The sequence below is a fragment of the Strongylocentrotus purpuratus genome, unplaced genomic scaffold (genome assembly GCF_000002235.5).
Source record: "Strongylocentrotus purpuratus isolate Spur 01 unplaced genomic scaffold, Spur_5.0 spur5_scaffold_9, whole genome shotgun sequence".
In the NCBI taxonomy this organism is placed as follows: domain Eukaryota; kingdom Metazoa; phylum Echinodermata; class Echinoidea; order Camarodonta; family Strongylocentrotidae; genus Strongylocentrotus; species Strongylocentrotus purpuratus.
This window is the reverse complement of record NW_022145615.1, coordinates 25,960,526-25,985,527: the sequence shown is the minus strand read 5'-3', so window position 1 is coordinate 25,985,527 and position 25,002 is coordinate 25,960,526. Positions and strand designations below refer to the sequence as shown.

General features: G+C 38.2%; 2 protein-coding genes across 5 annotated transcripts in view; both read left to right on the top strand.

Moving 5' to 3' along the window:
* Nucleotides 1-270: 270 nt before the first annotated feature.
* LOC115920529 lies at nucleotides 271-5,640 on the top strand. The gene is made up of 2 exons (XM_030976400.1): nucleotides 271-804; nucleotides 5,326-5,640. The coding sequence occupies exons 1-2, from the start codon at nucleotides 697-699 to the stop codon at nucleotides 5,638-5,640; spliced, it is 423 nt and encodes a 140-aa protein (XP_030832260.1). The 5' UTR covers nucleotides 271-696.
* Nucleotides 5,641-6,750: 1,110 nt separating this feature from the next.
* Nucleotides 6,751-25,002, top strand: part of LOC581019 (perilipin-2) — a 28,046-nt gene continuing 9,794 nt past the window's right edge. The window contains exons 1-8 of one of the 4 annotated variants that reach the window (XM_030977172.1): nucleotides 6,751-6,857; nucleotides 18,413-18,685; nucleotides 19,241-19,323; nucleotides 20,514-20,691; nucleotides 21,751-21,980; nucleotides 22,789-22,944; nucleotides 23,352-23,516; nucleotides 24,549-24,674. In XM_030977172.1, the coding sequence (XP_030833032.1) occupies nucleotides 6,776-6,857; nucleotides 18,413-18,685; nucleotides 19,241-19,323; nucleotides 20,514-20,691; nucleotides 21,751-21,980; nucleotides 22,789-22,944; nucleotides 23,352-23,516; nucleotides 24,549-24,674 (1,293 nt within the window). In that variant the 5' untranslated portion in view covers nucleotides 6,751-6,775. Of the gene's footprint in view, nucleotides 6,858-12,497; nucleotides 12,633-17,256; nucleotides 17,536-18,412; nucleotides 18,686-19,240; nucleotides 19,324-20,513; nucleotides 20,692-21,750; nucleotides 21,981-22,788; nucleotides 22,945-23,351; nucleotides 23,517-24,548; nucleotides 24,675-25,002 lie in introns of those variants that run through there. The other 3 variants (XM_030977171.1, XM_030977173.1, XM_030977174.1) reach the window with 3 other exon arrangements.

Sequence of the window (25,002 nt, the reverse complement as noted above, 5' to 3'; positions counted from 1 at the left end):
TTTTACAATACAGAAAAAAAATGAGATTGTTGTCTAAGGAAAAATCTTATGTTGAATAGGCCTAAATCACGTCTACGCATAATATTCTTGTGATTGAAGTGTCGTTATGACATACCATTGGAGCCGAAATGGCACAAGGATTTTTATTTGACATTGATTGTCTTGAATAGAAGTAGAAGAGCAAATATACGGGCTGTGTTTACTGATCGCAAATCACAGAATAAATGTGTATTCAGGAATGAAAAACGCATTGACCAGATGAGAGAGGGGGTGTAGGGTGCGCCCTGCCCCATCGAAACTAATATTTGCAAGTTGATATTTAAAACAAAAAGTTAATAAGAAACTTCATTGTCAAGTTTGGTCATGTTTTGACATAGTGCTACTCCTTCACTCCCTTCTTTAAGAAATAGTTCTCTACATCGCTGCCCTTCTAAATGTCATCCCATACACCCTCTTTCAAAATACACCTCTTACTCCGCCCCATTCACATTACCATTGTATGCAGCAATGCAATAGGAATGCCATGCTGCTCTCGTATACCCCGTAGGGTGTATAATGAGGGTTTTAAATAGTTGGCTTACGACTGGTAAAACATTCCAACCGTGTTGTTGTATGATGATATAGGCCTACATTAAAAATAATAATTAGAAGAACTTGACGGACCAGCAGAAGGAGAAGGGATTCATAAAATAAGCAATGGATATTTTGGAAGAAAATACGAGCTCGCTCATCTGGAAGTATGGAGGAATGACATCTGCAGCAATCGGCGCCATTACAACGCTGACCTTGGTTGTCTTGAATGCTGTAAGTATGATAACTTCTCAAGGTCATCATGTGGAGAAAATGTGCTATCTTATCTATAGTTGAGTCTCTTGTCATGCTTGTTGATATTTTGTAGATATCATGATATACTTGCAGATATCTTGTAGATATCATGATCTACGTGTAGATTTCTCACAAATATCATCTTGTAGATATCAAAAGACCCATGACCTTGGTGAAATGCTGTAAGTATTATAACTTCTCAAGGTCACCACGTCTAACGTGAGGAGATATGGAGAAACTGTGCAGATGCATCAAAGAGGCTTTTCTTGAAGATATGTTGCAGATATCCTCATGACTATGTCTTGTAGATTTCTTTTAGATATCATCGTGTAGATATCAAAGACCTCGACCTTGGTGATATTAAATGATGTAAGTATGACCTTAACTTCTCGAGGTCAATTACGAAATGTACCGGTCTCTTGTGTAAAGTTTCGTAAACGTGTTGAAATTGTACGCAAACAACAAGATAAATTAGGCCAAATGGAATTAATTTCTAGTTCCCCGCCCCCTCTTCTTTTCCTTTTATTTTGCCCTCCTCCGTTCAGGTTTGTTTGATTTTTTTCTTCTTTTTTTCTTCTTCCTGAAATGGAATAGATAAGAATAGGAGGACACCTTGACAACGAGGGAACAAAAGTCTCAAGTTAATCCACTTAATGTGGTTCGCCGTGAATATAGTTAAACATAATAATTACCACGTTTCAAACTATTATTGTGACACAGAAACATCCATAAATATACGAAAATATTATATTGTAGTACTCTAATCCAATCAATTCCCTAACTTTGAGAAGAGGATCATGTTGACAAAACTGTATCACATGTATCACACGTGACTAATCTTCCTGTGCCAATGAATCTTTCACTAATGCAAGGGTCACTCTGTGGCCTGGACCCACCCTCCTCAGGTCATCACCTTTCTTCACCTGAGCCAATTATTTGTAACCTCAGGGTTTCACCATCACTTCATGTGCTTTACAAAAAACAAAGGCAAAGCATCACTCTTATCAGCAAATGTGTTAGTCCAGGCTTCACCCTTTGAATTATTTGCATAGGTGATGCTTCACTTTTGTCAGTTTTACATAGGTGAGGCTTCACTTGTGTCAGTTTTCCATAGGTGAGGCTTCACTTTTGTAAGTTTTCGGCCGGTCTGAAGCTTCACCACTGTTTCACCATACTGGCCATTTGCATAGTTCAAGCTTCACCACTGTTTCACCTAAGCCTGAGTCATTACGGTTTTTGTGCTAAACGGTTAACCGTTAAAAGTATACGGGCGGTTTCGTTTAACCGTTTAATAATAATCTGAAAAAGTGAAAATACAGTATTTTTAATAGTGCTGTAGCTCGGAACCCTGCTGGTCTTCAGACTGTCGGGCTGAGCATTCCCAGCCCCGGACTATGGCACAAATTGGGTCATCCTGATAAACAGAGACCAGTAATAAACAACATAAAACATGTCTTATTATTCCTCATCTGAATTTGATATCATGATTAACCTTGCAAAGTTACTCTGTGAAGATAGCTGATCTGTGACGTGTTTATATATGCCTTTGCAATGCAATGTTTGCACATGGTCAGGGAGAGAGCTCCCTGCATGTATCATTGCCATATGAAATTATGTGGAAGTGTGTATCACACACACCCAAGACACACCCTGCAATGAGCTGATCCAAGTTAGTGACCAATCAGGAAGGTTCTCTAGCTATGTGGGTGGAGTTTGATACCAGCATAAATTACAGGTTGGTGACCGCGCGTGCTTTCACCGTACCCAGTTCAGTGGGAGGTCAAGAAGCCACGCCCACATGTGTGCATGTGACAAGCATGAGCTCTCCATCTGTGTGTATGTACAGTGTATTTGGGCGCCGGAGGTTTGTGTGTACATGTGTGTGTGACTGAGAGAGCATGCATATGGGCTAGCATGTCCCTGCATGTCCCTAGCATGGACGAGGCAGGGACATGAGTGAAGATCGAAGTAAGAAAGGGTGGCTGTGTTAATCGGCTGAATTGAAGAATGATCAAAAACTTAAATTACTCACAAATAATATCCAAGACTTTGTTGATTGATATTTCTAAAACTTCAATTATTATTGTTATCAATATTTTTGTATTTTATTTATATATGAACATTATTTTAGGGGGCGAGTCGGCAAGGGATGGATATTAATATTGAAAGAGAGAGAGAGAGACTCGGGGGAGAAGGGATGTGAGAGGAACTGACCATCGAATGTGTAAACATTTAGAAAGTTGTGAGCTGAGAGTGCAGTAATAAGAAAAGGTACATGAGCGATGAACACATTGCAGAGAGAAGGGAATAAAGAGGGTGAGAAAAGAGAGAAGGGGGCTGGTTGTTTTATTGTTTACAAATTCATTCATTGGGATAAATGCTGCCAGAAAGCTAGCGCGCAGCGGCCTGGGTGTAATATTACACTGCGGTTTCTTTGATTATCTTTATCATCGTCTATTAGCACATTCCAAAATGTATGCAAATAACGGTTAACCGGAGCGAGAAATGCTAAACGGTTTTGATGAATCATGCGAGTGCATGAGTGACCGGAATAAAAATTAAATAGTTGTTTTGAAACGCACGATTTCGACATGATTTCGACATATTTTCGACGCGACCGGTAGTGGCTTCGATGTCACATCACCTGAACAAACAAGGCGACCGATTGGATTCGATGTCACATCACCAGAAAAAACAAATTACTCGTCAAAGCTTCACACATTTCATCAATTTGTATAGTAAAGCTTCACCCAATGAAGAAAAACGAACGTTAGGACTTCACTACAACAACAAATAGGTCAGGGTCAGGCTTAGGCGTCGAGTCGACGTCGATATTTGGCGACCTCTGAGGAGGGTGGGTCCAGGCCACAGAGTGACCCTTGCATAAGAATTAACTGATACCCCGGCCAGCCACCCCTCCTCGAATCTCGGGCATGTTCAAAAGTAATGGCAGAGAGAGGGGTTTAGAGAGAGAGAGAGAGAGGGGTGGGGGCAGAGAAAGAGGGGTATATGAGAGAGGGGTATATGCAGAGATAGAAACTGAGAGAGAGAAGGGAGAGAGAGAGAGAGAGAGAGAGAGGGGAAGGGAGAGAGAAAGAGAAAGAGAGAGAGAGAGAGAGAGAGAGAGAGAGAGGGGGGGGGGGGGGGGGTTGCGTGGGTGTATGGGAGAGAAAGGAAAGAGGTGCAGGGGGAAGGGACAGATGGAGAGGGGAAGCAATACTTTACTCATCTTCCTGTCCACATCATTTTTATAAGTGCTTTCAAACTTGCCTTGATCATGAAGAATGGCGTTTCGAGACTGAAAGACATATCAAGGTCAAGATGAGATTTGTAGATTAACCTCTAAAGCAAACTAAATCTCTCTCTCTTTTTTTAAAAGTAATCCATCGTTAGGTCAGCAACAATATTGAGTTCGTGCAAAAAATCACATTGTTTAAATGTTGTCCGTCTGATAACATGACAACGATGCACATTTAAGAACATTCTTGCGTAACTATTATCTTACCATTTATGTTTCGACCGTATCTGGACACCTACCCCTGGACGTCCACACCCCGGATAACAACCCTAGGATAACCACCCTCTAGGACAACTACCCCTTAGGGCAACCACCCTCTAGGATGACTGCCCCCTAGGACAACTACCCCTGGACAACTACCCCCAAGACAACTCCCCCGGACAACTACCCTCAGACAACTACCCCCTATAGGACAACTACCCCAGGCAACTACCCCCAGACCACTACCCACTAGGATAGTTGTCCAGGGGGCTAGTTGTCCTAGAGGATGGTTGCCGTAGGGGGTAGTTGTCTGGGGGTAGTTGTCCGGGGGTAGTTGTCCTAGGAGTAGTTGTCTGGGGGTAGTTGTCCTAGGAGTAGTTGTCTGGGGTAGTTGTCCTAGGGGGTAGTTGTCCTAGGGGGTAGTTGTCTTGGGAGTAGTTGTCTTGGGGTAGTTGTCCGGGGTATCCTAAGGGGTAGTTTTCTGGGGGTAGTTGTCCTAGGGGTAGTCGTCCCAAAGGGTAGTTGTCCTAGGAATAGTTGTCCTAGGGTAGTTGCCCCAGAGGGTAGTTATCCTAGGGGTAGTTGTCCAGGGGGTAGGTGTTCTAGAACCTTCACCAATAGCGTGTTACAATATTTTAAAAAAAGTAGTAATTAGAGATTATATAGAGAAATGATTAACCTGCTTCTACACAGGATGTTATTTTATTGTACATTTCCAAAAATGATTTATTTATTTTATTTATTTATTTATTATTTATTCGGCACTTCACAAAAAATATAACAATGTAAATATAAGTAAACGAACATCATTAGAAAACATTTCATCCAGCGTGTTGACGATTTTGTTCACTGAAATTTAATTATCGGAGCTGACTTATGAAATCCCTAACTGCAATGGCTTTAGCAATGATTCCAATTTCAATTAAACACATCCTCCGCAAAAATAAATATTTACTTCTCCCGTCATGTTTTCTTTCCTTTTCTTCTTGATGATTATACAGCTATCAGACGGTGACTCAAGAAGGCGTTATGAACGTCCACACGATGACGAAGACTCTAAAAACCACCACGGAGCAGTCGGGAACGATTATCGTCGATCAAGTCATACCAGCAACCATTCGAGTGACAGTAATGTTAAAAATGGCGACGTCGGTGGCGATTTCGGTGGCGATATCGTCGATTACGAGGCCGTCGACGATGTCGATGGTGATTTAGAAAAAGACATGAAAGAGCATCATTATCCCGTGAACGAATCCCCGGTTGCATCCTCGAATCGGCTGAACAGAAGAAGTTCAAAGAAATATTATTCCAAATGACCTTTTATGTCACCATGACTTTATCGCTCAACATCTTCAGCGTCAAGTAAAGCGTTGATTGTTACTGAATGGTAGAATTTTCTCCAACGTTTGCATTTTTTTAAAACTCTAATGTGAACAATTATTATTCAATGATGAGGGCAGCACTATTTGTTCATCTATTCCAGGTCACAAACAAACCATCTTGTGAGGAATTACCCGAACTAAAAATTCCAAGCTTAAGTATCATTCTACTCATTGCTCCATAAGATAGTATTTCATACTTTATACCTATGAATGATATTGATATAAAATTGTATTAAAGACGTTGTTGAATCGTCAACATTACACGGTATCTGCAATAAAAGATTTCTGATACTGCTGAATTGTCACCTTGTCAGGATTGACAAAGATTAGTCAATCAGTCACTAATTGTTTAATCTTCAGGGAAATACGAGGCACAGTGAACCATACTGTGCTGATGCAAGCTTAATTAAAGACAGTCATGTCTGCAATACAATATATATTGCAAGCAATATACTGTATATTCTAAAGAAAGGGGAGGGGGGAATGGGGGCGTCTACAAGCATGGATTAAAATAAATATTGTTAATAATAATTATGACTGCTACGTCAAGTCGAGAAAATAAGTTACAATTCCTCTCCCTATAAGATAGAGGGAGACAGATAGATAGAGAGAAAGAGAGAGAGAGAGAGAGAGAGAGAGGCCGGGGGGAGAGAGAGAAAGAGAAAGGGGAGAGGGGAGAGAGATGGGGGAAAAGGGGGTAGAGATACAGAATGAGACGGAAGGGAGGGAGAGAAAGAGAGAGAGAGAGAGAAGAGAGGTGGGGTCGAGGGGGGGGGGGGGGTTAAGGAGAGATTAGGGTGGATCGATAAGATAATATTATGTAACATGTACAAACAGAAATCCTAAATAAATCTGAAGTCCGGACAGTAAAGTCCATGGTTAGATCCATTTACATAACGAAAATGTTTACGTAATCACGACTCGAAAACTCCCTTGTGCATGGGTCATTTAAATCGCTGGACTCACTTCATTGACTTTAAAGACTTCCTGATACACGAACATACTGCAGAGCTGTAATTTTGTTGGAATTAGTTAAAAAGTTTTAAAGCGGAAAAAGTAAAGTGACGCAATGAGTGTTGTGGTTTTAACTTTCAACGTGGACGAGAATAAAACGCAGGACGTGGTCGTCAAACTGAAAACAATGTTAGAAGGTAAAAAATACTGTTTTGTAACTAATCGATTATGCATATCCATCGTCTTACTAATAATGTCAATTATGACAAATTATTGTTTCATCTTCCCTCTTTTTTCCCCAACGTACATCCTTATCACATTTTCCAGTATACTTTGCTTGTTCATTGTTCATTCCTATTTCATGAATATAGTCCAGTGGCTAGCTAATCCAGTGGGGGGAGGGGGGGGGGTGGGTGCGGAGGGCACCTGCCCCCTTCCCCTTCCTCCCCGAATCGAATCGGTATAAAAATATATCATTAGTATACTAATACAGACACAAACAAATTGTGTCTCCTTATCCTTACTGTTTAGACAAAGAGACACCTGAAATTTCATAAAGATTTTGTGATTTTTTTATTTTTATGTTTTAAAAATTGTTTATCTATTTTTGTTTGCGTGTGAGAGAACTTGTGAAACATAATTACCCCCCCCCCGCCAGAGCATTCATTTTTTTGCTCTAGGTCATTTTCAGATTGCACCTCGATCAGCATGTACCTGTATATTTGGTAAAGTTATCAACAGGAGCGATACGTTAATTGCTACTATAAAACTCCAATTCAAATAGATTAGTAAAGACCGTAACTACTTTATAAAATCAACTCATTGTACGCCCCACAGAAATCATGTTTGAATGACGTAATCATTGTAATTTTTGCACATTTTCAAAAGGTGACGTCATTGCACTGCACTGCCAGATGTTAATTTTTCGAAAGTATAGTTGCGACCGTGTTTTATTTAGAGTATCATTTTCGATCATTGTATGAATCAAGTTGAATAATTTTCGATTTCAAGAGCGTATAAAAAAACGAAGGGACAATAATTGTTTTGTATTGCATAACAAAGCGCAGTACTTTTTCCGGTTTGCTTGCAAATCGGATATTTAATAATAATAATAATACAATATTTATATAGCGCAAAATAAACATAAGTTTCTCTTTGCGCTGTACAAGCATAATTATAATCACATAAAATGAATCAACACAGAGAAATATACAAATCTTATACTACTAAAATGACTAACTTAACATAGTAAATAACATAATAAAGAGATAGCTAACATGGTCAAAAACAAAGAACGTAAGTCAGGATAGTTTAAACTAATTAATTAAGGCCAAAGAGGTGCGTTTTTAGTGAAGATTTGAATGTTGCTTCTTGTCTCGTTTAGTTTCACACATTATTATGTGACTCTGAGGGTTTTGTGTCTCTTTGTTTTTCAGAAAATCCCTTCATCTTCTGTTCTCAGTTTCAATATTCTAGCTTTTTGTATTTGCACGAAGAATACTCTGAGGAAGAGAGATGGAAAGAGAAAGAGGGAGAGAGATAAAGAGAGGGAGAGAGAGAGAGAGAGATTATGTAGACTGACTGCTAGGAACGTGGTTATGTTTTCTTTCTGTATGGAATTGTTTAATGAGATATAAATTAAAGAAAATATATAAAAGGGGGTTGGGGGAGGGGGTTTTAGGGGGGCGGGGGGGGGGGGGGGAGGTAGTTTGAGGTATTTTATGTTATATTGTTTCCACTATGTCATTATCGAAACGTATGAGTTTGTTTTTGTATTATCTATAAAAAGTGTTATTTTGTTTTCTATGAATTTGTTGAATGGAAGCACAATAAATAACTAGACATATAATACTTGTTTGGAACAAGTATAGGTGGGCTGGTCAACTAAAATTTGACACAAAGTAGAGCAAAAATAAGCGAGATACTGCTAAAAAACAATGTTATGTAGATTAATGATGTGAACGAAATTCAACTTCCATATATAGGCATAACACGCAACTTAAGAAATTTCTGATATATGCCCTTTAATCGTAATTTCCACTATGATGGAGTGATCAAAATGAAAAATGGTGGTTACTGAGCTTGTACAGAATTGTCTTAGCTACAACATATCGAAATTTGGAAGAAAATCGATCAATATTTACAGAGATACAATCAATTTTACATAAAATATGCTGACTTCATAATATGCAAATTCGTATTTTGAGTTCCAAGGCCATTATGATGATGTCACGATACACTTAATGGCCAAATGAGACATGGAATCATATCCCCGACTCATACTCTATCTAAATATGAAAAAAATTGAAGGTCACGGTTTATTCCAAAGAGCTATAATGGATTTTGCGTAGGCATGTTATGTATGCTATGTATTAAAAGAGCTCGTGCGCACATACATTTATCTTGATTTGACGCTGATCTTGTTATTAATGGTCATATAGAGATAATCATGGTATCAAATTCCTCGAAAAAATATGAGAAACATCATTAAAAAAAAAAAATTGCGATTTTATGTTTTGTAATGGTGTTACGCGCGTGTGCGCGATTTTTTTAATAAAATGCTTCAAACTGACCTGAAACGTATGCAAAATAAATTTGAGACGATTTTGAGGTGACACGACATTTGCTCCTGCGACAATTGCTCCGGGCTTTATTTCGTCTAAGATGTAGGGTTAGGGTTAGGGTTTCAATAGGGTTTTATGTTAGGTTTAGGGTTAGGTTTAGGGTAGGGTATAGTGTTGAATCCAGGGTTGAAGTTAGCCATTCGATTAGTGTATGAAATTTACAGCGGAGCAAATGTCATGGAATCGATTTTGAGCATTTAAAATTTTTGCGCGCGCACTGACGCGCGGACGTACGCGCACGCGCGCGTTTTTTGACCTGAAATTGATCAGACTGATATTGACCTTGATCGTGATAAATATGAATGAGAAATGGCTTTTGGTTATGAAGATATGATCATGAGTTTATTTTCAGAAAATTTCACAAAATGGCGCCTAGATGACGTCATCAGTCAAGGTCAAGGTTGAAAACCTTACCGTGATTTCTCCATATGCCTATACATAATTATGTGTGCCAAATTTCAAGGTATATGATTGAACCATTTTCAAGTTATCTTGCTAACAAAAAAGTGGGTGGAAATAAGAAAAAAATAAAGAACTAAATAAAGGCAATTTTAACAAAATTATAAGGTGGTCTGTATTAGATACAGCCCACCTGATAATATTATTTTTAAAAAAGAAGATAACAAAATTATAGGCCCATACCATGTGCTCTAAAAGCTCTATGCCCGGAAAATGTGAATCTGCAAAAAAAAATACAAACCAGCATGAGGGCATTTCCTTCCCCCTCCTTATAAGAAGAATAGGCCTACGTCATAGATAGTTGTGAAAATGAAATAAAAAGTGGTAGAACTTATCGATGAAAAAAAAGGTATTATTAAAGTCGAATGAAAAAAGACATAGGTTATCAGCAAGTAATCAAGAATATTGGCCAAGACTCAAGTTCACGCCCTCTTATCACTGTTTACCTGTCTGGAAAAGTGAATTATGATAAGATAATATAAATCATCAGCGCAGAAGTGTAGATTATAAAACTGTCATCGCGTTATTAACGAGGCTCTTCTCCAATTGTGTATAATGCACAATGAATTTGTATAATGATAACGATTACAGATGATGGTGGATAAATATTGTTTCGGGTAATTAACCAACTTTGCTGTTGCTAACTGACTTTGTCGCGCAGTCAATGACAATGCCAATGGAAGGGAAAAAAATAGTTATGAGCTGCGGTCTTGGGAGGATCCCTATAATCAATCTCACGATTGATGATTGTATAAAGAATTATTGTCTCCATCAATTTTATTTTTAAAAAGGAGAAAAATGCCCATCATAAAATACTTTTAAGGACATAAAATCTCAAAATGTTCTTGAGGTGGGCGATGGAAAGAGACAAAAAGAAAATACACATTTTGCTGTGCTCCAAAAAGAGGGTATAGTCGGTCCATTTATAGGAATAGGCGACATAATCATTATAATTATACGGAATCATCCAAAAAATAGACGCACCCATTTATGCAGGATATTCCAAAATCAAAGGGGGCTACTGCCATGATCGTATAGGCCTTCGCTATAGGATCAACGCTCTCGCTCTGTTGTCGATCATTAAACAAAAAAGAAGTTCATCCTTTTTTATTTTTAATCGCCCTTAAAGGGACTACGTCCCATTTGCAGGCCAAAAATGAAAAAGTTAAATTCCAACTGCATTTGAAAGATAATACTAATTTAGAACTTCCCTAAAAAAGGTGGGGTTTGAAAATGTCTTCAAGTGGGAAAATAACGACTATTAGTTGTCAAATCGACTTTAGGGCTATAGAGCCCAAAAGTAATAGTCTTGATTTTCACTGAAATTGTACCCAATGGTCATTACGTTTTATGCTGCGCAAAGATTCAATCAGTTTAATCTTGGTCATCATAAGAAGTGGGTTATTGATGTAGACAAATGCTCATGTACCCTTTACAACTCTTTTCATGTATGTTATTACCAAATAAGAAAAAAGCCAGCCAGTCACTCAAAAGTGTCTGACAGTGAAGTCTAGCAAGTAAACGGTTTTCCTTGCATAATTTGAATATGAGGACACTGCTAACGTTTAAATTTCACAGATAGGACATACATGACATATTCATAATTCCTGCAAAGTTCTACAGCATTTGAGGTTGGCTGCAAAAGGGACATAGTACCTTTAATTTTTACAGAAGCGGATACGATTTTGGTCGTTCGAAATCTTACGTCATCTGAGGTGAATTGCAACACAGCAGTAAGGAGGGTCGTTGAATATTATTTAACTCATTCACAACTCACAGCAGTAGACGGAATCGTAATAATAATAGTGGCTACTTCAGAGTACCGAAGCTGTAACATCATACAAATCTATTTTTGGAATTTCTCAATTTTTCTTCATTTTCAGAAAGAGCATCAAAATTAATGTCCAAATGTCGGAAACCAATTGAATATGAAAGTATTGGCTGAGATATGACCATCTGAATAAATAGATGGCCTATATGAATTACTCAGTGTTATATTGCTCTGGTTCGTATTGTTATGAACCAGAGTAAACACTGAGTTCCCATCTCATATTCATATACGCCATTCTCTCTTTTCTTTTCTGTTACTCACCCTTTAATTTATTCTAGCGTTGCCACGATTTCGCAGATTTGTTTCACTTTCTACTTTCATAATACGTTACGCGTACTGGACAGTTTGGATACGTTCACGCCATTTTGACTATTTTGAAAGTGACCTTCATGTCCAGCATCGGTCAGCCCCTATTGAACTTTTGAGTATTTGGGTCAATAGTATCAAGTCCTAATCCCTTAGGGATTACAGGCCTATGGCCCCCTGAAAGTGTCCACTTATTTCCAGACAAGATCACTTTCATAATATTATGTCCACATCTCAAGGGAGATAGGAGTTCCCGGTAGGAGTTACATAACTCTTTGGTTTAACGGTCCTGAAAGTCAAACGCAAAGGTCGTTTTCGTGATAGGAAACCCCGTGATGACGTCAGAACTCCTCTGCTTGTTAAACGTAACGTTCATCCGAGGAAAAATAATTAACTTGTTACCCATTTACTTATGAATACATATTTCAGGGTTTCAGTTTCAAGAAAACATATCATGGTCTTTCCAAGACAAAAAAGGGATTTAATGAGTTAAGTTATTGGAAATAAAAATAATTTTATAATACGTATGAAATTTGTTTATCCGATAAATGAAAATGATAATGCCTGGAAGTAAGGATAACGTACCATTCCTGAAAATTACCATTTCATTCACGTACGTATGCACGACTAGACCTACACACACTCAGCAGGACAAATTTATAGCTGAGAAAAATCGTATGCTTTATCGCCAGTTTTACAAGGAAATAGCAGGAAGCCGTAATAAATAGTAAGAGGAGTCTTCAATATGTCAGGTTAGTGAAAAATGAAATATAACAACCAAGATCTCGCCCATGCGACATGAGTCATGATCATGACGCCGCGCGCTGGTCGGGCTCGGCTAGCTGCGCTCGCGCTCGGGACATTTTTTGTGTGTTTTTTTAAGTGTGTGAAAAAAACTGTGAATGACAATGCAATGTCAATGCCATGGCCAAGCAAGCATGCGATTGAATAGAGATTATCTTATTCATTCATATAGATCTACATTAGTCTACATGTGCATGTGAGTGTATTGATAATGATATTATTGATCAATGTCTGAACTCTAGTCCGATTACAAGGGTAGCTTCGGGCTCAGGCTCGGAGGAGATGCATCTGTGGCCAAGGCCAAGGGCAAGGCCCAATTGGCAATACAATAGCAATGCCATGGCAATGCGCATGCTGAACCTGAGTGATGCTGGTGTTGTTAGACAAGGTGCACGTGCATGAAAGTTAAAACAAAGTTAAATACCTATTTTTTTTATTATTTGGAAGTAGGAGTAGGGAGGCCAATGCCCGGGCGTAAGACTTATACGCCTACGATTGTGCGCTCGTCGTCCAAGTCAGAAAATTACCAGAAGAAAAAAATAAAGAAAACAAATATCTAACAGTTAGACCCCTCTATTGAATACAATAATAGATCTAGATCTATAGACCTAGGGTCTATAACAAAAATACAATTTTACACTCCACAATAGTGCTGTAACATCACGGATATCTCCAATTCCGTTTAACCGCCTGTCAAAACCGGACGGTTTTCGGTTTTAAACGATTTATTTAAAAAAAAAAAAAAAAAAAAAAAAAAAATGGTTTTGTTTTTGTTTTTGTTTTTGTTTTTTTGGCCGTGTGAAAAAGCAGGAAGGTGATTTAACTGAAGGCGCCGATTTGTGCTTGTGAAGTAGTCACAAATAATTAGTAACAATGTCGTTTTAGAATAATGTGTAAGATCATTAAAGTAAATTAAAAACAGTAGAGGACCTAGGATAGAACCTTGTGGTACAGCATGTGTTAAACTAGGATGAATATATATTGAGATCTATTACAAAGATTAATTTCAAACCAAGATGACAGACAAATTGGAGTGTTGTTCTAGTTTCCAAATGGTAAGTCATCACACCGATTACTGAGCTGGGAGACATTGCCAGGCATAGTGCCAGGTGGAGGGGCATAAATCGAAACTTCAAAAAAAAAAAAAAAAAAAAAAAAAAAAAAAAATTAAAAAAAAAAAAAAAAAAAATTATTAAAAAAAAAAAAAAAACGGGTAAACGAAACCGTCCAATTGAAAATGGAATCCGCCATGGGCGGTCGGATACCGGACGGTTAAACGTTTGACTACAGCACTACTCCACAACATACATATAAACAAGGATCTGTAATGGTCTTTCACCATTTGTTGACGATCTTGCATATTTTGACGTATTTCAATCCAATAATTGGGCTAGCAGTAGCCTACGAAAATAACGCACGCACAACAGAAACTAGAGGGGTCCTAGAGGGCGCGGAGGTTAGCTCACTAAAATCCTTCTCAATGACTGAAGGTAGAGCCTAAAAATATGGAATCAATTTAATATCAAAGAACTTTTGATAGAGATTAACATATCAGATGTGCACAAATGTCACTTTTAACAACTAGAAAATATAAAGAAAAAAGATTATATCTTTTTAAATACAGATTTTTACAAACTGCACATTCGAAGGTAGACAGAGTACGATGTTTCTGTCAATCTTGCGTTGGTTTGAGGCCGATAGCTACAGCCATCTCAAATTGAGAAGAAAAAATGTGAACAGTGATGCCATTGTTCAAGCCCAAAATAGAGGTATTGCGACATCATAATATGAATATGTATGAGCTCCGGTCACGTCACGCGCCAGACATATCTCTTGTAGTCTCAGACACAGTACCTTATTCTCAGCACTAGACACCAGTGTCGTGCAGTAATGTATGAGGCGAGTTGGCTCAGTCGGTAAAGCGTCCGTCTGTCGAACCAAAGATCCCGGGTTCGACTCCCACCCAGGCGGATGACTGAAGCCTGCGTTGTGTGTTAACGTGCCCCTTCCCTTGTTCATAGACGCAGGTTATGTCAAGTGGAAAACACTCCGTCCCTCGGATAGGACGTTAAATGGAGGCCCCGTGTAGAGAAGAGTCACTACCTTTGTACGTTAAGAACCCACTGCACTATTTGTATAAGAGTAGGGGGAAACCCCGGTGTAGTAGTCCACCTGCACCCCCCAGTACAAGTTAGCGACATGCGGAATACCGCCCTGCTGACTCCAAATTCAGAAGGTTCAGAAGGCCAAGTTAAAAAAAAAGACATTTCAGTAAAAAAAAGGTCTACGTGAGCAGTCTATACTCCAATTGAGAAATGTAATGAATGCCATGATTTGAACGTGTGTGTTTTAGTGTATGATATGGTTAGTGAGAGAGAGAGAGAGAGAGGGAGAGAAATATCTCCGTCGGTACACGTCTATCATATGTCTGCGTACGTTGGATGCGTGCAGTCCTATTGACTATGTTTGATTCCGTATTGTGTTCGCTGCAAGTACAGTTGGATTTATCGATCGTTGATAATGCAGTGTCAGATTGATCTTTACTTGTGAGGAAATAGTAATTGGAATAATTGGAATCTCAAAACTAAGGTAGGCCTATTTATTTATTTCGATCACTTTCTTAGTTTACAATGAGTGGCTTTCGAGCTTTCTCTCTATTATGTTTTTACCCTCCATGCCATGGCTTTTTCAGGATTTCAGGATTGCGGCTTGCATGCAATTACCGTACCTGGCCTGTAGTACTGTGTCGGTGCGGTGTGTGCGACCGATTCAAGGCTAGCCGGATGATGAATGTACTTTCGCGCGAAGTTTTGAACTTGTTGTTCGGGCAATGACACGCCCTATTCCCTCGGGCCTGTCTAATTCTCGACGTAATTTTCGGGGACATGAAATTGATTGTTTCAAGGCTCTTACATACGGCCAGGCGTAGAATGAAGGCCATAGAAAATAGCTGGATATCTCCTACTTTATGGAACTTCTGGAGTCGGCAGATGGGTGAGTTTTCTTAGTGAAAGAAAATGCATTCTTTTTATGTTTGTTTTATTACAAACAAATTGGTAATTAAAAAGTTAGATTTGGGCATTGGCCTCCCTAGTAGGAGAAGGTGGTAGAGTAGAGGTGCATGTAATAGAACTAGAGTCGAAGAAGAGAGGGTCAGAGGGTAGAGGAGAAGAAGAAGAAAAGAAAAAGAACGAGGAGGAGGAGGAGAGAATATGAAGGAAGAGGAGGAATATGAAGGAAGAGGAGGAATATGAAGGAAGAGGAGGAATATGAAGGAAGAGGAGGAATATGAAGGAAGAGGAGGAATATGAAGGAAGAGGAGGAATATGAAGGAAGAGGAGGAATATGAAGGAAGAGGAGGAATATGAAGGAAGAGGAGGAATATGAAGGAAGAGGAGGAAATGAAGAAGAAAGAGAGGGAAGATGAAGAAGAAATAGGAGGACCAATAGACCTTGTAAGATTAGCCTTGTGCTACTGCTACCAATTAAGTCTACTTCTACTGAGAGGAGTCGAGTGTCGCACCCCATCTCTGATCTCATTCTTGAAGTTGAAGTAAATTGAGCATTTGAATTAAAGCTCACATACAATTTTGGTAGCAATAAGAAAATCTGCAGGATTAATGTAAATAATATTCCTGTTTCAAGTTTCAACAGATTCATACATGTGCAAGATCATATTCTGATCATTTGATATTTCTTCCTTGAGCAAATTTTAGAATTTTTAAACTATGGTCCATGGATCAAACATCAAATTCTGTGCACAAGTATTTTAGTTGTACCACTCCACCATCATCATCTTAGTCATGTACTGATACTGGCAAGTGTGTAGGGTTAGTGTGCAATGTTGGTATCAAGACGAAATTCATGATACTCAAATATAAGTTGTTTTGTTTTATTTAGCATGTTAAAAGCAGATGTTGTAATCCACAAGGTTCTTCAAACATTCAGACATTCATAACTTTCTCATATTCATTGGATTCTGCTAAAAATTGATTAAGCTTTCACTAATCTGTTTCTCTAATTTTCTGCTTCCATTAAAACTAATTTTATATCAGGGTTGACTTTCCCTTTTAGATAGTAAACTCTGACTGACCTGCTTTACATGACTGTCTGAACGAACATATTATATTGAATTTGAGGGATTTTTTCCCCCTTTTTCTTTCTTGGCAAATTAATGTTCATTTCAGAGTAATCAGAGTCAGGCTTATCAGAGTGTACCAGTGTGTACCAGTAGACTTGGGGTTTATTGTAGCTTTGTGTATTTTCTACCCATACATGTAGGTACCATTATTGTATACATGTATACTCTAAATGCAAGGAATTGTGGGCATGATGTTGTTGATTCTGACCTAGTCTCCTTCACCCAATCCCAATGTCATTGAGTTGTTCTACAAACAAACAACAGGTCAATAGCACTCTCTGCTCCTGTATTATGACTAAGCCAAGCAGTGTTGAAAGTCACCACAAGGACAGACCTATTGCAACAGAAATTCTTAGAACATGTACGTATGTGTGCGGTCGGGCACGTTGCATTGTATTGTGTGTGCACTCATGATGAACCAGTGTATTGTGGGTGGATATTTCAAGTACAAGAGGATTGGTTGCTCAGTTCATCATTTCATCAGCTTGTCTTTGAAGGAATAGGAAGGACAAAATATTTTTTTTACTCATAGTGGATATTTTTTTTGGTAAACCGTCACTATCATTAGCCAAGAGTATTTAAAGCTCTGATTCAAGTGAAATTTCATCATAACGATTTAGAACCTTGTTGGGATCACATCACTCGATACAAGCCGAACTGTCTGCCATCAGTGCTCAATTTGATTTGGATACTTCTACAATTTTAATCTAGTTAGTATTTACTTATTCATGTTTTGTGCTTTTCTCAGCAATCTTGTGAAGTGGTATTATATTGTTGCATATGTTGCTTTTTATCTTGTTTTTCTTTGGTCATGTTTGTCTGTTATTTAATTTGTTCATTGATTTTTCAGATTCTATGCAATTGGATATATATGTTCATTCAATTTTTTATATTCCTGGTTTTCATAGTGAATTTGTTATTGGATTTGATTTGATTTATACATAATTTCTATTTGCTGTAGATTTGTATTAATTATACATGTATGTACAGTACAGTTGATTACGGTACCATTCAAATATTGTTGTACTTTTTTATTGAAGCATTATGTCATCAATAGATTTTGTTTTTGAAAAATTCAGGACCCAAGCTATATTTTCTTTTGCAAATGTATATGGAATTAAAGAATGGATAATAAATTCCATTATTTTTTTTGTAATATCATATCGATATTTGATTTTGATTCAAAGAGGCATTTGCATATGCATTTACATTTAAAGTTATTTATGGTATGTTAATGCTATGTAGTGAAAGGATTTTAGGCCATAGCAACTTTGTGCAAATTGTGTTTTCCTCCTATTTTTCTTGAGGTAGATTTATTTCAACCAAAAACTTTAACCCCAATTTTAGACATACTAGGAAAAACAAATTTTGTAATGCTTTACTGAACTTCAAGAAGAGAATAATAAATACCATACACTGTATATATGATTATTAAAGCCAGTACCTTATTTGGTTATATTTTGTAAAAAGGAATGAATATTGTTTGTTGGTGGTGAAGTGATTGAGGAAAACAGAAAGCCTCTTTATTCTTTCATGTATATTAGATCTACACATTGTCATTCTCTGTATTCCTTTTTCCTCCTACAGAAGCCCAGCAACCACCCAGCATGAAGCCCGAGATTGAGAACCAACCTATAGGAAAGGGCCAGGGCGATGAGTGTGGCAACGAGGAGGTCAATGTCATCAACCGTGTGGCCGCACTACCCATGGTCAGCTCAACCTTGACCCAAATGACCAATGCTTACAACTGGAGCAAGGACAAGAACAGCCTGGTCAAGTACACTCTGGAGATGGCCGAGAGCACCGTGTCCATGGCTGCTAGCACTGCACAGCCAGTGGTCAACAGACTTGGAGGACCAAGTAAGATTGATTGTGATTTGGTCTTGTTTTCTATATATTTCTCTTTAATGGTCTCTCTCCTCTTTATCTCTATTTTCTATTTCTCTTTTATCTCTATTCTCTATCTCTTGTAATGGAAAAGGGGTGGTTGATGAGAGTTTACTAAAAGAGAGAAAACAATGGTTATTTTCTATATCTTTTATGTCTTTCTCCTCTTTATCTCTATTTTTTTCCTTTTCATTTCTCTCTTTCCCTCTTCTTGCAAGTGGAAAGGGGGGGGGGGGGGGGGGGGTCAATCGTAGTGTAGTAAGTTAGTAACAGAAAAATAATTTATGATTTTCTCTTACCAATTACAATGAACAATTAGTCCATATTTTTTGTGAAACACTGAAATTTTCGGCTAATGTCATTGTTGTGTAGTTCAATTTTTTTTTCTCCTTCTAAAAAAACCCCACCCAAATCAGATAATATACTTTGAATTTCTATCTTCAGGGCTTCAAGCATTCCCATTTATTTTCAGTTTAATGGGGTAGATAACTGAAGATGTAACTTGATGTTTCACTTCTTTTCTTTCAGTTTCTGCTGCTAATGATTATGCTAACCAGCAGATGGACAAACTAGAAGAGAAGGTCCCCATCATCACGGACACACCTGAAAAGGTACGTAAAATGCATCAAGCCATCATTTTTATAATAACTTTAATAGTGCCGAGGTGCTGCCATGGGGATGTACAGTAGAAAGATATTGTGGAAAATCATTTTACCATCTTTTGATGTGCAGACTTGGTTTAGTGTAGACCATCAAAAGCACATCTAAATTACAATTTTCAGAGACCAGGGCCCTAAAACATTTATTAAAAAAATCAAATTACAATCAGTTTAAAAAAAATTTATTATCATCCTTGCTATAGGTCATTGTATCTTTCTGAATGTGAAATTTATTTAAATTACGATGGATTAAATTTAATTAATTTGTAGTGTTTTTAAAACATGGCTTTGTATAAAACTAGAATGACATGCAAAAATAGTGTGCATGTAGGCTTTTTAATCCATCAAGAATTGTTGCTTAGCCTTGTCAATAGGGAAAGTTCATTCTGGAATCAAGTTGATTTCACTGTAGGCAGAAGGACTAAGATCATTTTTAAGTTGGACTTAACTATGGCAGGCCATCCATGCCACTGTTTTCTCTCACCATTTACTGGCATTGGTCTCTCAAGGGACTTACAAATCAAGGTCACAAATCTACAGAATTTACTTTTTTTGATAGTTCATTATTGAAGGAAAAAAATATTATGTAAAGATCATATTGGTGAGAGCAACAAGTGGCATGAATGGCCTGCCATAGTTAAGTCCAACTTAAAGGCCGTCTGTACTAGTTTGGCTAGGACGGATTAGACCTTCCAGGAAGGTCACTGACAGGTGGCTATCTCATCAACTCAGCTTTCAATTAACATAAGAAAAAGAGGATCATGGGGGACCAATGGTCACCAATTAGGCATTGTTTTCTATATATATATATAGAGGGAGGAAGTAGCTACAAGTAGTACAGTAGGCCTTTAAAGTCGGTCTCAGTCTTTGTGAAACACTCCCCAGATCAGTAAAAGTTTGAGCAAAATCAGATAGGGAAGTTATAGATGTGATCGAACACACAACACAGATGAGTAACTCTATGAATTCCCTTGCTTTAATAACAACGACCTGGGGCCCGTTTCACAAAGCCTTTTTTCAATGACAAATGACAAAAACCAGTGACAAATCTGCTGATAACCAATCAGAAGCAAGGATTTCAGTAGCTTATAACAAAAACTGTCATTTGTCACTGATGACATATTTTGTAAAATGCTCCCCAGATGATGACTGACCTCCAGGATGGCACCAAGAAGATGATTGAGAACACCAAGAAGGCCGGTTCAGACAGGATCAACAACCTCCTGCTGACCAGACTGGGGATGGCACTGACCACCAGTGTGGACACCGCTCTTCTGCTCTCTGAGTTTGCCGTCGACTACTACCTTCCTGCTGAGAACAGTGAGTAATCAAGAAGGGAATCAATCAATGCTTGTACACTGATAGACTTGGGATGCAACACTTTATTTTTTTGTATGCTGGTTCAAAGTAATTTATTGGGGTCTGTTTGCACCAAATACAAGGCAGGTGATAGTGTCGGGACCTGGTCTAGTGCATTTTGAAAGGGTGATTGTGGAATGGATATAAAATAGTAAGAAAGCAAATTAACTGAAGAATTTTTTTCTTCCCAGCTTGCCTAATGCTCAGTAGATAATAAACATATACGTACATGTAGTCACTGTATTGCTTTTCCTGTAGCATCCTATTATGGTCTTGGGATATTGGTTGTAGATTTCCCCAAAGTCTATATTAGAAATCTTAACTTTCATTTCCTTTGTGCAATCATTGAATTTCACTTTAGTTTCACTTTTATCCTCATCTGTTAGATTAACTGTGTTTCACTTTTGTTTCTTGAGAATGGACTTAGATTCCGACTCCATATTACATGTACAAGCAAGCAAGTGCCCTTTAGATCTTTAGTCCTCAAGATTTTAATCAACTATGTACGTTTAAGGTGAAGGCTTCCATTTCATTAGATTTAGTGATTAGATTTATAGAGTTGTGTACAATGTTTGGTCCAGGAGAGTGTTTCACAAAGCCTTTTTTCAATGACAAGTGACAAAAATCAGTGCAGATCTGCTGATAACCAATCAGAAGCAAGGATTTCAGTAGCTTATAACAAAAACTGTCATTTGTCACGGATGACAACTTTTGTGAAATGGGGCCCTGGTTGAAGTTTAGAATTTGATTGGTGTAGGTGCTTCACCTTGGAGCACTTGTTGCCTGTGTGTGATGTTACAAAACCCTTCTCGGTGGTCAAATCCTGTCTCCAGTGAAGTACAGTCAAACCTGTCTATAGCAACCGCCCAAGGGAAACACAAAAAGTGGTCTTTGTAGACAGGTTCCTTTAGTACATGTTTCAATGAGAAACCATTTTCAAGGGAAACAAAAAATGTGCTTGTTGTAGACAGGTGGTCACTCAAGCAGGTTTGACTGTAGAACCTTCTTCTCCTCTTGCAGACTCTAGCAACGGTGAGAAACAGGTCCCTGATCAGGCTCTGGCTGCAGCAGGAGTGGAAGGTGAAGACCATATCCCTCAGGACAAGCCCCTGGAGGCCACCGTCCAGCGCGCAAGCCGTGTCTCCAACAAGGTCCGACGTCGTGTCGTCAACAAGGCTATGCGTAACGTCCGCTACGCTCAGAAGCGCAGCCAGGAGACGCTCCAACGGCTGCACTACACCGTGGACCTGGTGAGTCAAAGGGAATGTACAATTTTTGTAAATGTTTGGACCCTTAAATTGAATGGAGAAAATTATAACATCAAGGCCCCGGCCCCCCCACTCCAGGATCGGAGGGACCGCATTCGTGTTCCCAAAATGTCTGGTAAAGGGGTACTTTTCATGCATCAAAGGCCGGCTTGTAATGCAACAAAATCTGGCCCGTATTGACTTTACACACCAGACTTAGGGGGGTGTTTTCAAAAGGAGGGAACATGCATACGCGTACCCTAAATAACACTGAAGGGGGGGGGATCAGGGCAGTGTCTTACAAATAGTTGATATTAATTGCAACTAATTTGATATCAATCGCAACTATGTACATAAGAGATAGGAGACTGCAAACTTGCGATTGATTTGAAAATTTGCGATTGATTTGGATCAACCGTAACTCTTTGTGAGACAGGACCTTGAAATTCCAAAATTGGTATAATTTCATATCTTAGGTTGGATTTGATTATCAATGCTTGTAATGATTTGTGCATAATGAAGTTTGTTATCTTTTATTGCAAGCTCCTTTTACAATGTGCATATTTTAAAATGTATTACAAATGATAATTCCTTCTTAATTTGATGTGCAGTGTGTTCAGATACATTTGAAATCTGATTCCTTTCTCATAATGCAATAAATCAGAGAATAGATAGGGCGTTGTATTTGATGTGTTATCTATCAAATGGTTAGACAAAACAAAATTATGTTCCTTTCCTTACATTATGATTATAAAATCCGAGTCCAAGAACTAAATGTAATTCCCTCATTTCAACCTTATTTGTTGATTAGATGGAGTATGCTCGTACAAACATCGACTCGGCTAACAAGGCTGTCCAGTCCCGTGTGGAGTCCACCCATCAAACTCTGTCCAAGACTTGGGATGACTGGACGTTGGAGGAAGGAGACGAGACCAAGGGAGATGTCAAGAACGAGGTCGAAACTACTGTAAGCTTGAATCCTTCGTCTCGTCAAGTTGGTTTAGTGCACTGTGTAGCAAATTTGCATATGTACAAATAAAAACTTTCGGGAATTGCAAATTTCAGTGCAGAATGTTTGAAATTGTTGAAATTATTAAATTTTTAAGGTGTAATGTGAAGTAATTTAGGGGATAATCAATTGACATCTTGATATGGTTGGAATGAATAGGATGTGAGTAATGGAAGGGAAGAGGAATGAATGGAAGGTTACTGAAATTTTTTAGTATATTTTAAAAGGTTGATCATTAAGAACAATAAATTTTTGAAGAACAAGAAAAAAAAAAACTTTTACTAAATGAAACGCAGAGATGGTGAAAGTAAACTCAGAAAATCCTTCTTTTTGATACAATATTGACTATTCATTTCCTCACTTAGAATGGAGAGCAGAAGACCTTAGCCATTGCTCGTAACCTTGCCGGTCGTCTTCAAGTCCTGAGCGTCAACATCGCTGGCTGTGTTCGTCTCCTCCCCGGGAGCCTACGAACCAAGGTGGAGGAAGGCCGCGAGCTCGCCGACGCCCTCTATCATTCGCTCGAAGAGGTAAGCTGGAATTGATGCGCTAACCAATCATTATTCGAAGTAGACGGCTTAATAATTGTCAACGCATTCACTTTCTCTTTAATACTCCACTTCCACTCACGTTCAAGATTAGGCTGTCAAGAAGAAATTTGGTCTTGCTTTTATGATCATTTACTCTGTAATTTGTTTTAAACATAGAATTAAAACATTTCCATTCTGAACTCAAAGCATACATGCATTACTTATTCATATACTTGTATTTATTTCATCTGATGCATTGCTTTCTTCATGCATTTCATACAAAGACCCCCTTATCATGTTATCATTTGATAGTCAGGGGCAAAAATCATGTTTCTTCCCTGTCAATCTGTGGAGCATTAAAAGTATGTTACTTCCATTTTCCCTTGCATCTGTCCATTTCCTTTATCATTTGATATATATATACCAGTGGCCTAGTCCCCCCCCCCCCCCCCCCTCAGATATGTTAAATATTGCTAATATTTCTGACAATCCCATTGTTAGCTTGTTTTGTTCGAGTCTGCTGCATTTATCTTTTGTTTTCAAATTAGTCTTCCGGCTAACCTTGCTCCTTTCTTTATCGTGAATGATGATGTGATAAGAATTCTTATAGTATTCTTTTAGTAGTTGATAAGGGCTTCAGGTATGTATCTTATGTACACTTTAATTGCACATTACAAACAGTCTTCATTCAGTTTTGTTCTTGTTTGTTTCACAGACAGATCTATTAAACCAGAAGAAGAAATGTGTTTGAAAGACTAATACAATACAAATTTACATGCTTTTTTTTTGTCCCCTTCTTTTTATCAAACCCTATTGATATTTTACATATCCAGTATTGTTTGAAACACATTTATTTAAAAAAGAAGCTATAATTTATCCAATTGAGAATTCCTAAAATAAACAGAGTAAAAGCATACAAATATAGGGATATCATTATAATGCTTGATTTATTTTATTGTTTGATCATAAAGGATCTCTATATTTCACACAAAATACATTACTTCTATAAATAGAAAAATTGTTTTTTTGCAGGCTCAGACAATCCGAGATCTGCCCGCCAACGTCCTCGTCACCGCTAAGCAACAGTTGGACAAGATGTCCAACATCTCCTTGTCTGTAGCCGACTTCTTGGTCTCCTCCACACCTCTTCAGTGGCTGGTGAGTCCCAGTTCCTTCCATCAAAGTCTCATTCACATACGGCCCAGTAAGCCGTTTGGGGGTTTAATACAGCACGTATATGTGAACGAGCCTTCTTCTTGGTGGTTTCAGTATTGTTTATCACAGTTATCATATGGTATTATCATATTCCTTATTGGTCGTACATGTATTCGTTTATTGATCCCTCAAATCCCCCCCCCCTCCCCACCAAAAAAAAGGGGAAATTGTGACTGCTTAATGTTCTCCAAAATCTACCAAATACCTGAAATGGAAATCCAACCTTGATAGCAAATTGCTCTAAAAGAACACTGAAAATCAGAGAAACAGA